The 13,790-nt window shown below is 37.0% G+C and overlaps 1 protein-coding gene across 1 annotated transcript; it reads right to left on the bottom strand.

The window, feature by feature from the left end:
• Window positions 1-900: 900 nt before the first annotated feature.
• On the bottom strand, window positions 901-12,706 carry senp2 (SUMO specific peptidase 2). The gene is made up of 17 exons (XM_038273386.1): window positions 12,382-12,706; window positions 9,145-9,206; window positions 8,951-9,063; window positions 7,164-7,230; window positions 7,030-7,102; window positions 6,771-6,945; window positions 6,494-6,600; window positions 6,318-6,394; window positions 4,443-4,491; window positions 4,282-4,354; window positions 4,046-4,201; window positions 3,833-3,964; window positions 3,509-3,736; window positions 2,166-2,245; window positions 1,977-2,055; window positions 1,795-1,890; window positions 901-1,619 (listed from the first exon to the last, which is right to left on the bottom strand). The coding sequence occupies exons 1-17, from the start codon at window positions 12,531-12,533 to the stop codon at window positions 1,557-1,559; spliced, it is 1,782 nt and encodes a 593-aa protein (XP_038129314.1). The 5' UTR covers window positions 12,534-12,706; the 3' UTR covers window positions 901-1,556.
• Window positions 12,707-13,790: the final 1,084 nt, after the last annotated feature.

Below are 13,790 nucleotides of genomic sequence, written 5' to 3'. Positions count from 1 at the left end.
CTAATTTTATGACCAGCACCTGTGGGTGGCATGTGGTTCCTGCGCCCATTATTAAATGGATTAGATTGTAGAAAAAAAAAAATCAAAATTTCCTCAGATTTTTATTAAGTAAATGTTTAAAGTCGAACTTTTGACAATTGATATGTACAATGCATGCCATGTCTGTAGGGGTTCTCAATTATTTACAATTTTGACATTTTAAATTAAGAACTATTGATTGATCTTATGTTCTGCTTTTAATTGATAACTATATGCCATGAGACAAAAATGTGTATAAACATTTTTAGCAGTAGTTTATCCCGATTTATCACAATATGAAGCTGTTGAGTGGACCACCCTCTAAGTCGAAATTGAGACATAACTATGGTTGTTCCCTGGTTTAGTTGGTTTAAGCAGTAGCTCATCTACAGACAAAGCCGTCGGATAATGCTTCCCTTCCCAACTCTGTGCAGAGTGGTGGAGATGAAAGGACTCTGGCAAAAAGACTTTCCAAGTTATATCTCATCTCTTTTTAGTCTTTTTTATTCTTATCTTCTGTTGGTGTGTTTAATGCACATTTATACAGTTTCCCCTTTTTCTTAAGTAGTCGAATATTTATGTTGTAAATCTGTCATGACAGCTCAATCTTTTTTTAATCTTGTATCTTTTTTTTGTACTCTCTCCACTCTTGAAGGCTATTCCTATCATATAGTTGTACTATAAAATGGAAATGTACCAATTATGTAAAAAGTTTTTTCCAAGACAAACCTTGAGCCATAACTAGACTTTTAATTTCCAAATTACAGTTCATTCCTTTATTAATTTAGGATGCAATTACCTTTGGAAAAGCTCACTGATCCAATAGGACCCAAACAACTGTAGCAGCCCACAAGAAAAAAAAAACAAAATCTTGAACCGTGATTGCAAAAAAAAACACTTTATTACAGGAGGGTGTCACATTCAAAGCATGAGTGCTAACATTCACGCCTGTTCAGTAGTTCCCTAGGAAGTAAACCAAAAATCTAAGTCTTTGTACCTTGACTATATGAGTAAATGAAGAAGCCTTACTACAGTTAACAGTTTTTCCTTTCAGTAAAGTCATAAATAATATTTAACAAAACAGGAGGTAACATTTCCAGCATTTACATTTCACACAACACAGTTTTATGTCTAAATATAATCATTTACATACTTCTGTTCATTTAGATATGTTTTTAAACAACCATTATGAAAGAAAGACTGCATTCTTGGCCTGGCTGAAAAAAAACAACAGAGAGAGCAAAATAAGCTTGAATAAGCTCCACAACAGGGTTAAAGGCACTTACAGGCTGTAAAAAAATACCAATCTTGGATCAAAACTCATTCACTCATTAGTGCCAATGTTTGTGCATCGAAAATTTCCTTCCAAAACTATCTCCACTTAGAACTCAGAGATTGAATATAATTTCTCTAGAAAGAGATATAAAGTTAAGACTAGCGTTTGATTACTCAAAATATGAGGATTAGCTTTCAGTCAGTAAAGTCGGGGTTTTGAGAGACCAACATGTAGCTGCTGCTGTTGCTGGGATCATAATCTTCTATAGCATCTTCTGATTGAGGATTTCCCACATCATTAACTTCCTGAAGAGAGGCATGTGGCACTAAAAACAAAGATCATTAAATTAGAACAAAAAGTTGCCTAGTATAACACACTGTAAAGAAAACGTTAAAGGTGTAAAAGAAGTAGAAAGCAGTAGAATACAAATGCTTTTGTGCAAACATCTCGTTTACAAGTTAAACCATAAGTGGTGGAATTATATAGATATTTGCACTTACCTGTTTAAAAGTGAGGGGCTTTCCCTTTGCAATATAGTCTGCATATTTACAGGCAAAAACACCGCAGTCGCTCCCATTTTTCTGCTGAGGAATATCCTGTTTTTGCAGAATGATGCATCAATCTCTTACATGCGGATACAATTAAAAAAATTATGTAAAAAGCATGTTTGATGTACACCAACCTTCAGGCTTCCAACAGTCCATTTGGCACGGTCAAGTTCCCTTCCTTTCTTTGCTTTGTGCTCTTCTGTAAGGTAAAGTCTGGAGGAAAAGTAGAGCTGGATCATTTTTAGCTCAGTATAATTAAAAGAAAATCATTCATCCTGGATTTTCATCAATACAGGATCTAATGAGAGAGATTACAGACTTACAGTAAAAGATTGCAGATGTCATCGTGTCTCTGACCCATTGAGTCGTATGATTTTACAGTTCTTGACTTGAAATCTATCACCTAAGAGAAAAAGAATACTTTTAAAGGAACAAATGGTAAATCTAAAGCTTAAAAAGTTTAATGAAGCTAAACAAAATAACAGCATGCAAGAAGATTAGATGCAGAGACGCACAGGGTTTAGTGTTTGGAACACAATCCCTTTATAATATATACATTGATCACGTTTGTGAAGAAAACAAAGTTTCTTTTATCCAGATTATTAATATGTTTTCACTTGGGCTTAAACAATATGGCAGAAATATCGTTGACAATGAAAGTTAACTTAATAAGGGGTTTATTAATTGATAATTTTTAAACTAAGTGGAGAATTTAACTTAAAATATGAAGGAACAGTTTAAACCATAAAATTCATAAAAATGTTTACAAAGAGCACAAAGGATAAAAAGTTTACTTTATTCAACTTTGAATAAGACTACATCATTTTATTTTGTAATCTTGAAAATTTTTCTGTAGTATGAAAACACAAAAAAGAAAAAAAATTTTGCATTAGCTTAAACCACAGTAAAAGGAGTAAAAAAGTTATTTTCAAAATCTAAATAAATATACAAACTACATTTAGGCAAATATGCATTATATCTGCCAAATCAAAATTTCTAGTTGATAATACATTTAAATAAAAGTAGAATCATTGTTAAATTTGATATTACATTAATCGTTTTCCACTTTAATTTAAGGTATCCTCTACTGGAAACGATCATTATTGAGAAAAAAACAAAAAAAAAAACATAGTAGCTTATTTTTTCCCCCTTTGTTTCATAAATATATAAATTAGGAAAAGCGATCAAACTCAATTCTGTTCCACTGAAACTTGAGAGCTGTTGTTAATTTAAGATGCTATTTCTTGCTGCTCCTTGTTCACTCATGGAATTTTATACAATCTTGTTTCCATTTTTTCATATTTTTCATTTTGTAAAGTGACTATTAGCATAATGTTGTTTTACAAATGGTTAGGGCATTGCACTTGGATCACAGATGTTCAGAGTTCAAGCCCCACTCCCACAGACTGCCACTCCGGGTCCCTGAGCAAGACCCTTGACCCCACACTGCCCCCCGGGTGCTGCACAATGGCAGCCCACTGCTTCCCAAGGGGATGGGTTAAATGCAGAGAATGAATTTCATTGCTTTGTACTTGTGACGGTGTAATTATAATAAAAGTTGAATTCTATTCTTCTATTCTAAAATTATTGAAATAAAAGGTAATAACAAAAAAAAACAAAAAAACGAGTTCTTAAACCTAACAGTAATGTTAAGAGCCTGACTCACAGCTAACGCCCAGTGGACACCGAGATGCAGCGGAACAAGGATGAGGTCAAACATGAAGAGGTCAACAGCTTTGGTCCAGCGCTTCACAGCTACATATCCTCCTGGCAGTCCTCCTGCTCCGCCGCCTCGCAGCTTCGGGTAAAAGAAGGTGCTGAAAGTGTAGACCTTGATTCTCCCACTTCCTCCAGAACATCGTTCCATGATGAGGGAGAGGTAGAAGTTCATTACCTTGAAAAAATATTGCCACAAAATTTGTTTTTTGTTATTTCATCAACTCAACCTTATCATTGAATTAGTGATGGTTTGTGTTGATCATACAGGCACCTCATCATTGAGCCATCCACCTTCCAGCAGAGTTGACAGGTCTCGCTGCGTGATGCGAAGTTTGAAAGCTGCACTTAAAACAAGGTTAGGATCTCTTTGAGCCAAAGCCTCATTAACCTCCATGGCCATTTCCTATGAGACCGAGAAGTACGTCATGAAGACGACAGGATGCAACCATGCAGAGAAACGTCACATTTAAACACCAAATCTCACTCTGGTCAGCCTGGGGATGTCCTCATCACTGTGCCACATGTGAGAGGCGTAGGTAGGTGGCGCTTCACTGATGCTGAGTGCAGAAGCATCCTTGTCAGCTAGATTAAGGCGAGAAGCGACTTCGGCAGAAAGGTCCACCTCTGATGCATCTTTTTCCTGCAACAACGCAAGTGAACTTTACTCCACTGACTTAATGGAGGCTTTTTCAAAGAATAATAGCATTAAGAAATTCCTACCTTTGAGTATTTAACAGGCTGTTTTTGCTCAAGGGGTTCACTGTATAACTTATTAAAAGTTAGCCCTCCCCACCTGAAGATGCATGACATACAGATTAATAAGATATTAATAAAAAGATATTAACTTATCAAAAATATATTTAAATCACTTTTAACCCAACCTGTCTTTAGATGTAGTAGTATTTCTGTATGTAAAAACATTTGGTGCAGCTGTGAAGAGGAGAAGACCGTTACTTAGAAACCTACTTATAAACTATTAATAAGTGTTACCATTAACCTTTCAGAAAGTCTTAAAAACACAATGCTGCATCACCTTATTAAAGGCACACTATGCAACATTTTTCAGTTAATTAATGTGTTCCATAACGTTATGGATGACTAAATGAGTCATTTCAGGTTGAACAAAGGTATTCTCGGCCGCCCTGGTGGTCTGTGGGGGAAATACCGCACTTGCAATTGCAGGAGCACCGACCCGCATCCACAGGCTCAGAAGTCTCACGAGAGTCAGTCTTGCTTTACGGCGAGAACTGCTACACGCCCCCAGTTAAAAGCATGCTCGTTGCTGCACAGTGGCGATCTTTGTGCAGTTATGTTACGTTCACATCGGACGCAGCAAAATCGTGTCTGCTGCTTCATTTTTGCTGCTTGTACCAGTTAGTTCTGACGCGCGGCTGAAGCAGCTTTGCTGCTCTGGCTGCGCGGTGCAAAAGTGTGTCTGACGCGCGTTGGGCGAAGCTTCACTATCCTTTCTCTGCCTTGCAGCTATATTTGCTGTGATCAGTAGGAATAAAGTAGTTTTAATATGTGTTTAAGTGAGAAAATACACCTGAAAACGTAATCAGTGCAGTCAGTTCATTCAGATTATACTCCTGCCTTCAATATTTTTTCTGTCGGAGCCGCTCAGACCCCCACATACCAGCAGTGCGCCGACAGTAGGAAACCCTTCATCAGCAGCCTCTGGCCGGGTCGCCTCCTCGTGGCAGCTGGTAGGTGTTTTTCATCTAAATAATCCAGACTGCAGGCAGCAGGATAATAAAAGCCAACATATTCTGCCAGCAGATTTCTGCATTTTAAGTTAATTTAGGCGTCAATAAACTGTTTAAGAGGAGTGATCATCAGCGCTGTGTCTCTCTCCCTGCGTCAGATGATTAAACGTGCCCGACGTGCTGCTTCAGCTGCTCAGACGTGCTGCGCCTGCTGCTCAAAACGCGCCGCGGGACCTTTTGCTGCGCCTTGACGCGCGTCAACCATTGACTTTGCATGTAAACTCGCTGCTTCTGTCGCGCCAGCTGCGGTGTGAACGCAGCATTAGTCATTCGTTGCGTTCGCCTGTCTGCTAAGCTCAAAACAACCGCGCCTGGCTTGACGGAGAAACCAGGAGAACAGCTGTGCATATTTACGACAGTGCACTTTTACTTTCGCCCTCTGGGGGGAGCCTTGCTGGAAAATCAACACTGGTTGCATAGTGTACCTTTAAGCATTTGAAACCGATTCTTAATTTGATCATTATAAGTAAGGCTGCTACAGGTGTTCTGGACATGTCAAAAAACTTCTCTACATCTGCAATGCTGCAGGAAAATCAACTTTGCAATAGTAATATGACCATCATGCCCCGTTTCAGATAATTTAGCTTTAAATGTCCAACAATTATTAGATTTTTTTTTTGTTTTACAATTTAACCCCAGACAATACGCAGACTCTTTAACACGTACAAAACTATGTTTATACGATGAAGTTATAGCTGGTATGAGGCTGACAGGTTGGTCACACAGAAGAGCGCCACTGGGCTGCAGCAGGAGAACAAGATTTCTCCCTGTAGCTGTGGAACTGGTTGTTTGTTTTGATTTATGACTATTAACTTTGACTTATTACACTTCATCAGAATAGGCAGCTAATTTTTATATTTTTTCCCCCCATATGAATCAGCTGAATGATCCCAAAAACAAAGTGGGACATTTTATAGATTTAATGGAAGCATCTGAAAACAAAAAACAAACAAAAAAACATAAAAAGGTAAATTATTCTGAGAGCCCTACCTGTGCACACCATCCTCCTAGAGTCAAAGGGTCTTTCTGAAGCAGGTGTTTTATGAGAAAGCTGTAATGTCGACTCACTAGGGATAAAAAAAAAAAAAAAAAAGAATGATAAGTGCATGGCTATTAAATCTAACGTTTTGTTTTTTCAACCCCACACTTCAGATAAAAACACTCACTCCTGTGGTTTTGTCTGGTTGAAGGGAAGTGGTTGGTTTTTGCTGTATTTTTCAGTCACCATTTCCAATAGGCGTCTGTAGTGCTCCTTATTGTTCTGCTTTATGGTCTGAAACAAAAAGAAAAACAAAAAGATGATTTAGGGGTACAAAATACTAAGCAATGACAAGGCACCCTTGAGTGTTAACCTAATAATTACTGCATACAAAATAAGACACAAAATCAGGAAAATTATCCAAATACTAAATAGAAAGAATACTATAAACCATAAATTCATACCTCTTCCACAGTTAGACTGGGCTTGTAGCAGCGGCTGTGGCCGTAGCCATTACAAAACTGTTCGGAATTACCATTTCCAACTCTGAGAGCAGGCCTTGAAGGCAGCAGCTGAAGGGAGCCTCTTCTTTCCCAGTTTTTCCCTTTATCTGGGAGCCCAGCAGGGTGGGCAGTTCCACTAGATTCAACATGAAAACACAGTTTAGAAACAATGTAAACTCAAGGTTTGACTTAGACTTAAAACCAGAACTAGAGCACAAACCTGTATTTTCTTATGAAAGAGCTTTGGAAGGGATTATTTGCACTCCTGTCATTTGCTCCACCTACAGGTTTATCTAAGAAAAAAATGAATATTGCGAATGACCAAGTTTCTGTAGAGATTATTGCTTCACCTACCCATTTTCCTGTCAGTGCTCTCTACCCATGAGGTGTGCAGCTCATCAATGCCCATTAGAGTAATAGGCTACAATAAAACAAAATGTTACAAAGACATTTTAATCAAATTTATCATTAAAGCACATCTAAGTCATGATTTCCTTTTTTTTTTAAATCATTTGTTTGTATTATTACTTTTGCCAGTTTCAATTTATTTTGCAGGCAGTTGATTTTTTTCTGTCTGCAATGTAAGGGTATGTAAACATTGCACTCTACAAAAAACATTACAACAAATCTTAAACTATGTAAAATAAATTTTAAAACACTAGTTAAGCATCCATAGAACAACTGTAAGGCAGTGCAGAAGAGGATCAGCAACAGAAGCCGCATCTGTGTTTAAATTTGTTTTTAAAAACCAGAGACCAGAACCCTGTGATCTGCTGCTGGTGAAGATTTTTAATCATCCAGGTCAGTCATTCCAAAAAAGTAAAAAAAAAAAAAAAACAATGCACTGGATTTGTTTCCAAGTTTGAAGATGTTTCGCTGCCCATCAAGGAAGCTTATTCAATTCAAAATGTCAGAATTAGCGTCAAGTTCGAGGCTTTATAGATTGGACAAAATCAATGCCTTGTTATGGGCTTATAAAACATGCAATCTGAACTGAGCGAATGGGTCAACCCCTTAGAAATGGGGTCTTTTGGCTTTTTTGTTAGCATGCAATACCAGATACCCGTCTATGCCTCTGAAAGGGACTCGTTAGGGGAATTTGTTGGCCTTGCTGAACAGGCGAGATGTTCTGTTCCCTTTTTTGGGGATGGGGGTTACGATGATTAACCTGACAACAGCCAGATGCATGTCTCGCTCCGCCTAGCTCCACTCATATACATCTGGAACACCGCTCATTGAAAGTGATTTCCCCAACCAAATTTATGGTCTGGCCAATCAGGACGCAGGGCGGGTGTGTCCTGGAGTGTTGTCCAATCTATCTGATATTGTTTCATTAAAAGAACATCAGAGAACGGCTTTGAAGGCTTTTGTTGGTGGAAACGATGTTTTCGCCCTTCTCCCGACCGGATTTGGCAAGAGCTTGATCTACCAAATGGCTCCTCCTCTCACAGCGTCACGGGTTAGCTTCGGTGTGAGTGGTTGAAATAGCACGTCGATAAAGATGACAGACAAGTGGCTTATCCAATCATATGCAAGGAGTTTTGATAAGGCCCAGCCTTCAGTAAAGGCAATTCCTATGGCGGTGTTCCAGATGTATGCGAGTTGAGCTACTGTAGGCGGAGCGAGACATGCATCTGTTGTCAGGTTATACGATGATAGCAGGATGGAATCAACTTTATCGCTGCATTGTAGGTTTTTGAAATCTGAAGCCTGAGTCCATCCCCTTCTGTTTAAACAGGGGGGTGTTTTGGTCCAATCTATAAAGCCTCAAACTCCACGCTAATTCTGACATTTTGAATTGAAAAAGCTTCCTGGGTGCGAAGCGAAGCATCTTCAAAATTGGAAAAAAAGTCCAGTAGATTGTTTTTTGCCTTTTTTGGAATTCTGTGATCTGTCATTTCAAAAGCAGCTAAGAACTTCAAAAGCATAAGAACGGCAAAAACACTTGATTTTGACCAATACTACTTCTACTACATCTCAACAGGACTACTTCCATTACATAATTATTTAGTCTTAAAATGCAAAGCTATGATCCATGTTTCAATCTGTCCTCATTTCAAATCTCAGTCTTTAAACAAAAAAACAATGATCATCCATATCTACAAACCATAATGAAGCACTTGAAGCAGCCATAAGCCCACCTGTGTTTCTTCATTCTTGTTTGGATTTTCCCACTTTGCTTGCAGCGGTTTCCGCAGCCTAAGTAGACCTGCTATACCTGCTGCCGTCTTCTTTACAAAGCTGATCACAACATCTTAAAAATAGAACATCACAAGTAAACAACTACTCAAATACAAGCTAAGAGGACTTTTTGAATAAGGGGAGTCCAACACACCTCGTCTGGGTCGTTTTGTCTCCACTGGGTCAGTCTGACAAACGCTATCTGCAGCATGTACACTGTAACCATAGAAAAAAACAAAAACAAACAATGATGTTCTTATTTCATAAATTAACAAATACGTATTTTCTCTCTGTAGCCAATGATTAAGAATTGATTAGGGGTGCAACAAACAATTATTTTGATAATAAAGTAATCTGACCAATATTTTTTCGATTATTTGCTTAATAATCGGACAGCGAAAGTTTCCTTAAAGTAGATTATTTACAGAATAAAACCAGGAGAAACTAAAACTTTTCGACTTGGAGTTCTGGGTAAAGCTTATTGACAGTTGAAAAGGTTTTTTTTTTATGGAATTTTTTTTCTCTTCTTCACAATTTTGGCATAATTACCGCTCTAAGTGGGTTGCTCTGTCAGCTAAAGGCATGTTTTAAAGGTTCTATACTCCAGTTAACAGTCAATCAATTAATGAATTAGTTGACCATTATTTCAATAATCGATTAATCTTATTTGCTGTTTCGGCCCTACCATCGATTTACATTTTTCAATATTATTGAAAATATTAATGTTAGTGGAGGACGTCCTGTCTTTTGTAATAAATCCCAAATATTTTTCCCATCATTTATCCCATCTTTAATATTAAGGTTAAATAGTGATTGTAATGGATGGTCTTTCAAAGGAAAAATTTCACATTTGTTTAAATTTAACTAAAGACCAGAGGCTTTAGAAAATAACTTCATAAATTGGAGTGCTAAAGGAATTTCTCCTACATTTCTCAATAAAAGGCTGACATCGTTGTCTAATTGTTATACATTTGTCCAATAGCTCAATTCCAGCTATACCACTGTTTTTAATTAATATTGACAGGATCTCTGCAACCATTAATGAATAATAATCATGAACTTCCACAGCCCTGAGGAATGCCTCCAACCTCTAACGTCTGAAAAGTTTGTGCATGCTTTTAAACCTGCTAACAATCAGCATTTGGCTACCTTCCCATTGGCAAAAAAGCTGGGTCTAACTCTTCACTGGCAAGCTGCATGGCCTCTGTACCCCACGGGTGCGTGTCTGGTGACACCACAACGTTTTGTTAGCGTTGATGATGTCACCAGTGCAACAGAAATCAGGAAAGTAAACAATGAAGAGCAACATGCAAGGAAGCCAGAGCATAGTAAGTGTGCTTTGTCGTTTTGGTCTATTACGTTTCCAAATCTCTCTTCCCAGAGCTGTGCCATGTTCATCGAATGTAAACAGAGTCGTTTCGGGTTGTTAGATCAAACATGGCTGGTGTGGTGTGTTGACATCCATACGATATTATGTTCAATGGTGTCATGTAATATAGCTTGTCAACCAAGGTCTGATGTTCCTACAGCAAGTCGATAAGAGCCGAGTTCATTATAAAGCGGGTCGCTCTTAGAGTCGTTTGACCCTGGTAGACACTCGTCAGTGAGCTGTTCCCACTGCCACTAAAAGCCAAATGTTCCCGGGTTTAAACAGGTTTTTTGGCCAGCGGGAAAGATGTATTAAAGTGGAACCTATTACACATCTCATGACTTAATATTACAGAGCTGTTTATTTCGCGATTATTCATTTTAATAAGGTTCCTGATTTTTTTTTTTTACAAATCCAAAGTGTGCTGGAGTTTTCAAGATAAATGAGTCGTCAACAGTATCAAATGTACAAATCTAAAAACAAAATAAACCCACTGTCAGTAATCAAATTATTCTAATGAACCAGTCTAAAACCAGCCTATTATTATGAATGGTTCTTCTTTAAAAAAAAACCTGATTGAGTTTCACCAATTATATCTGAAATGCCCTTTTTAAGTCTGGCTTCAATACAGCTAGAAAATAGTTTATAATCAGCATTCAAAAGAGTGGTGGGTCTGAAGTTGTCTATAATCCTCTTGTCTTTTCCTGGTTCTGGGATGAGAAAAACCAAACCTTGCTTCATAGTTGTCACCAATTCTTCTTTATCATTACATTCTAATAAAGCATTAAATAATAATTTCCTTATATTGATCCAAAAAAACAGTAAAGCCATTCGATCTGGGGGATTTATCACCGATTTTTTTATTGGAGTATCTAGCTCTTCAATTTTAAGTTCGGCATTGGATATAGTTTTAAAGATGAGTCAATCTTAGGAATCAAAGCAGATCATTGAAAAAGTGGTCACAATCTACTTCAGCGCAATTAGCCAAATAAAGTTTAGGATAAAAGGTAGAAACTTCCATCTCTAACAAATTAGGATCTTTACATTCTTCTCCATTTATAATAAGACCTGAAATTATATTATAAGTTTATCAGTTTTGTTCTAATTTAGATAAATTACGAGTTATTATCACCCGCCTCTATCCATTATGCACTACATCTTATAAAGGCACTATGGTCTTTATTTAAATAAAGCTGATTTTTCTTCCTTCAGGACCTAAAGTAGGTTTAATGCAGAATTTAACGATTTTACTCAAAAAGATCCTCTTTAAATTCCTTATGTTTAGAACTAAACAAAACTGAAAAGTAAAATTCTCTTATTTCAAACTTCAGAAATGTTGATTTCATCTACAATTGAGTCACTATTTTCAATTTCCTTTATTTTCTAATTTGAGCAAGATATTCCTCATCATCTAATCATTTCGCATTACATCTTCAGTAACTATTTTATTTCCTAACAACAGGTTCCAGAGAACTCTTTTTCATCTTTTAAAGATCTAATTTCTAAAGGGTTACTTCCCAACCAGTTGTCAATTCTACATTTACATCTACCAAGGTTTAAAGTATTAAGAATGCTATCAAATACTAGGATATTTTACATAAATACAGTATAAGGTTAGCTGTATCAGCAACCTTAACTATTTGACATGATTGGGTCCTTCAAAAGTCTAATACATAATAAATAAAAGGTTAAACTTGAATAAATTGCAAATAAAAGAAAAAAATATATTTAAAAAAGCGGAGTTAGCAAAGAGCAAGGTCTTAGCTCTTAGCTAACTGATGTCAGATCCACCTCTGCTTCAACTCACCTGTATTCAATATTTAGGCCATTAGTGTCTTCATGGCACATAGAGGCCATTAGCTAGTTGCCTCAGATTAGGAATATTTAAAAGTTTATATAAATATTTGTAGCTGCTTTGGCTAATTTTACCCGGAACCATAAGCTTTTAGTAAACAAACCTGAAATAAATTCACTGGGGAATTTCAGTGCGACCAGAATACCTCTTTCTATCAGAACACCGACCTCTGATAGTTCCGTTTAGCCGGTCTTCCGTTGCTGTCCTGCCGCCGTGCTCCCTCTCCGCTGCCCCTTCTTTTCGCGGGCCACTCGGTATGGTGTTGCCTGGTAATGGGCTCAAACAGAGACGATATTCCGTCAACCATCCATCCATACATCCCAGACAAATACGACAAAAACGAAACGAGGTCTTCTGCACGGGCCAGGACTATTCCCCACAGGTAGAAACCTCAAACATCAAAACTACGACACAGCTGCTAACGGTGCCTTTAGCTTAACGTTTGTTAAAGCGTTTGTGTTGAAACCGTTCTTCTTCGTTCGTTTTAGTATCGGATTGCAAACAACTTGTGGGTGCATACCGCCACCTACTGTACAGGAGTGTGTAGCTTCTTCTTATTATTTTCTATTATGGCGGACCGTAAGGAACTTATAGGTGCATACCGCCACCTACTGTACATGAGTGTGTAGCTTTAAGGTTCGAAGTACTATTCTTTTTTTTATTTTGTGTAATGTAAAAATAAAAACAATGCTTTATTAACTACCCCAATTTCCTCCCTATCTCAATCTTTCGTTTAAATTCTTTTAATACTCCGTTCTCTAAATTTTTTATTCTAAGACAGATTTTATTTTGTCATTTTGTACACACAAGTGTAAAAAAAAAAGCAATTTCGTTAAGTACAGCTCTCTAGACTATATAATTTCTTAAAGTGCAGGTAAGCAAGCAGTGATAAAAACATTGTGATGAAAAACAATGATGACATATGACTGTATAGTTACAGTTCCAACATTAAAGTTTTTTTTTTTTTTTTTTTTTTTTTTTTTTTTTTTATAACCCATTTTATAGCAGTCTAATGGCAGCGGTGAAGAAACAGTTCTGGAATCTGATGGACCTGCATCAGATGCTTCAAAGTCTCTTCCCAGAGGGCAGCAGGGAAAACAGTCCATGTTGGGGGTGTGAGGGGTCATTTATTATATTATGAGCATGAATGCAACCTCAATAAAATGTTGCATCGATTTTGCAGCTTCTACCTTAGTCAATAAAATAACATGCTGCTGTCATTTTGCACATGTCTCATGTTGCTATTTTCAAATATCCATTACTGTAACAATGTCCACAGCTGTAGATTGGTTATTTTTTCTCCAGGTGCACAGTATTTATAATAAAACATTTTACAGTACAGTATTTTTATTTGCTTTTATTTTAATCTTCACTATTATGTTATTCTTATACACTTTTCTAAGGTCCACATTTGTGTGACCATTTTTTCTATAATATTTTTGCTGCTGTAAACACCAGAATTTTCCCATTGTGAGACAATAAAGGGATTTTCTATTCTAACAAAAGCCTGATCATTTGTTTTTAATAAAGATCGAATTTAACCAAATGAATGAATAAAAGTAAGTTCTCATAGTTT

The sequence above is a fragment of the Cyprinodon tularosa genome, unplaced genomic scaffold (assembly GCF_016077235.1).
Source record: "Cyprinodon tularosa strain WSP-4 unplaced genomic scaffold, ASM1607723v1 ctg120, whole genome shotgun sequence".
Taxonomy (NCBI): domain Eukaryota; kingdom Metazoa; phylum Chordata; class Actinopteri; order Cyprinodontiformes; family Cyprinodontidae; genus Cyprinodon; species Cyprinodon tularosa.
The sequence above is the reverse complement of the archived record's forward strand: the minus strand, read 5'-3'. Positions and strand labels throughout refer to the sequence as shown.

What these genes read in the sequence shown, in the direction of transcription:
- senp2 (XM_038273386.1), bottom strand. Translation starts at nt 12,533, where the DNA reads ATGTATGGATGGATGGTTGACGGAATATCGTCTCTGTTTGAGCCCATT. An exon ending in AACCAGACAAAACCACAGGA is followed by an intron (nt 6,395 to 6,493) that starts GTGAGTGTTTTT and finishes TTTTATCCCTAG; the next exon opens with TGAGTCGACATTACAGCTTT. An exon ending in AGCCCCTCACTTTTAAACAG is followed by an intron (nt 1,620 to 1,794) that starts GTAAGTGCAAAT and finishes CTTTGTTTTTAG; the next exon opens with TGCCACATGCCTCTCTTCAG.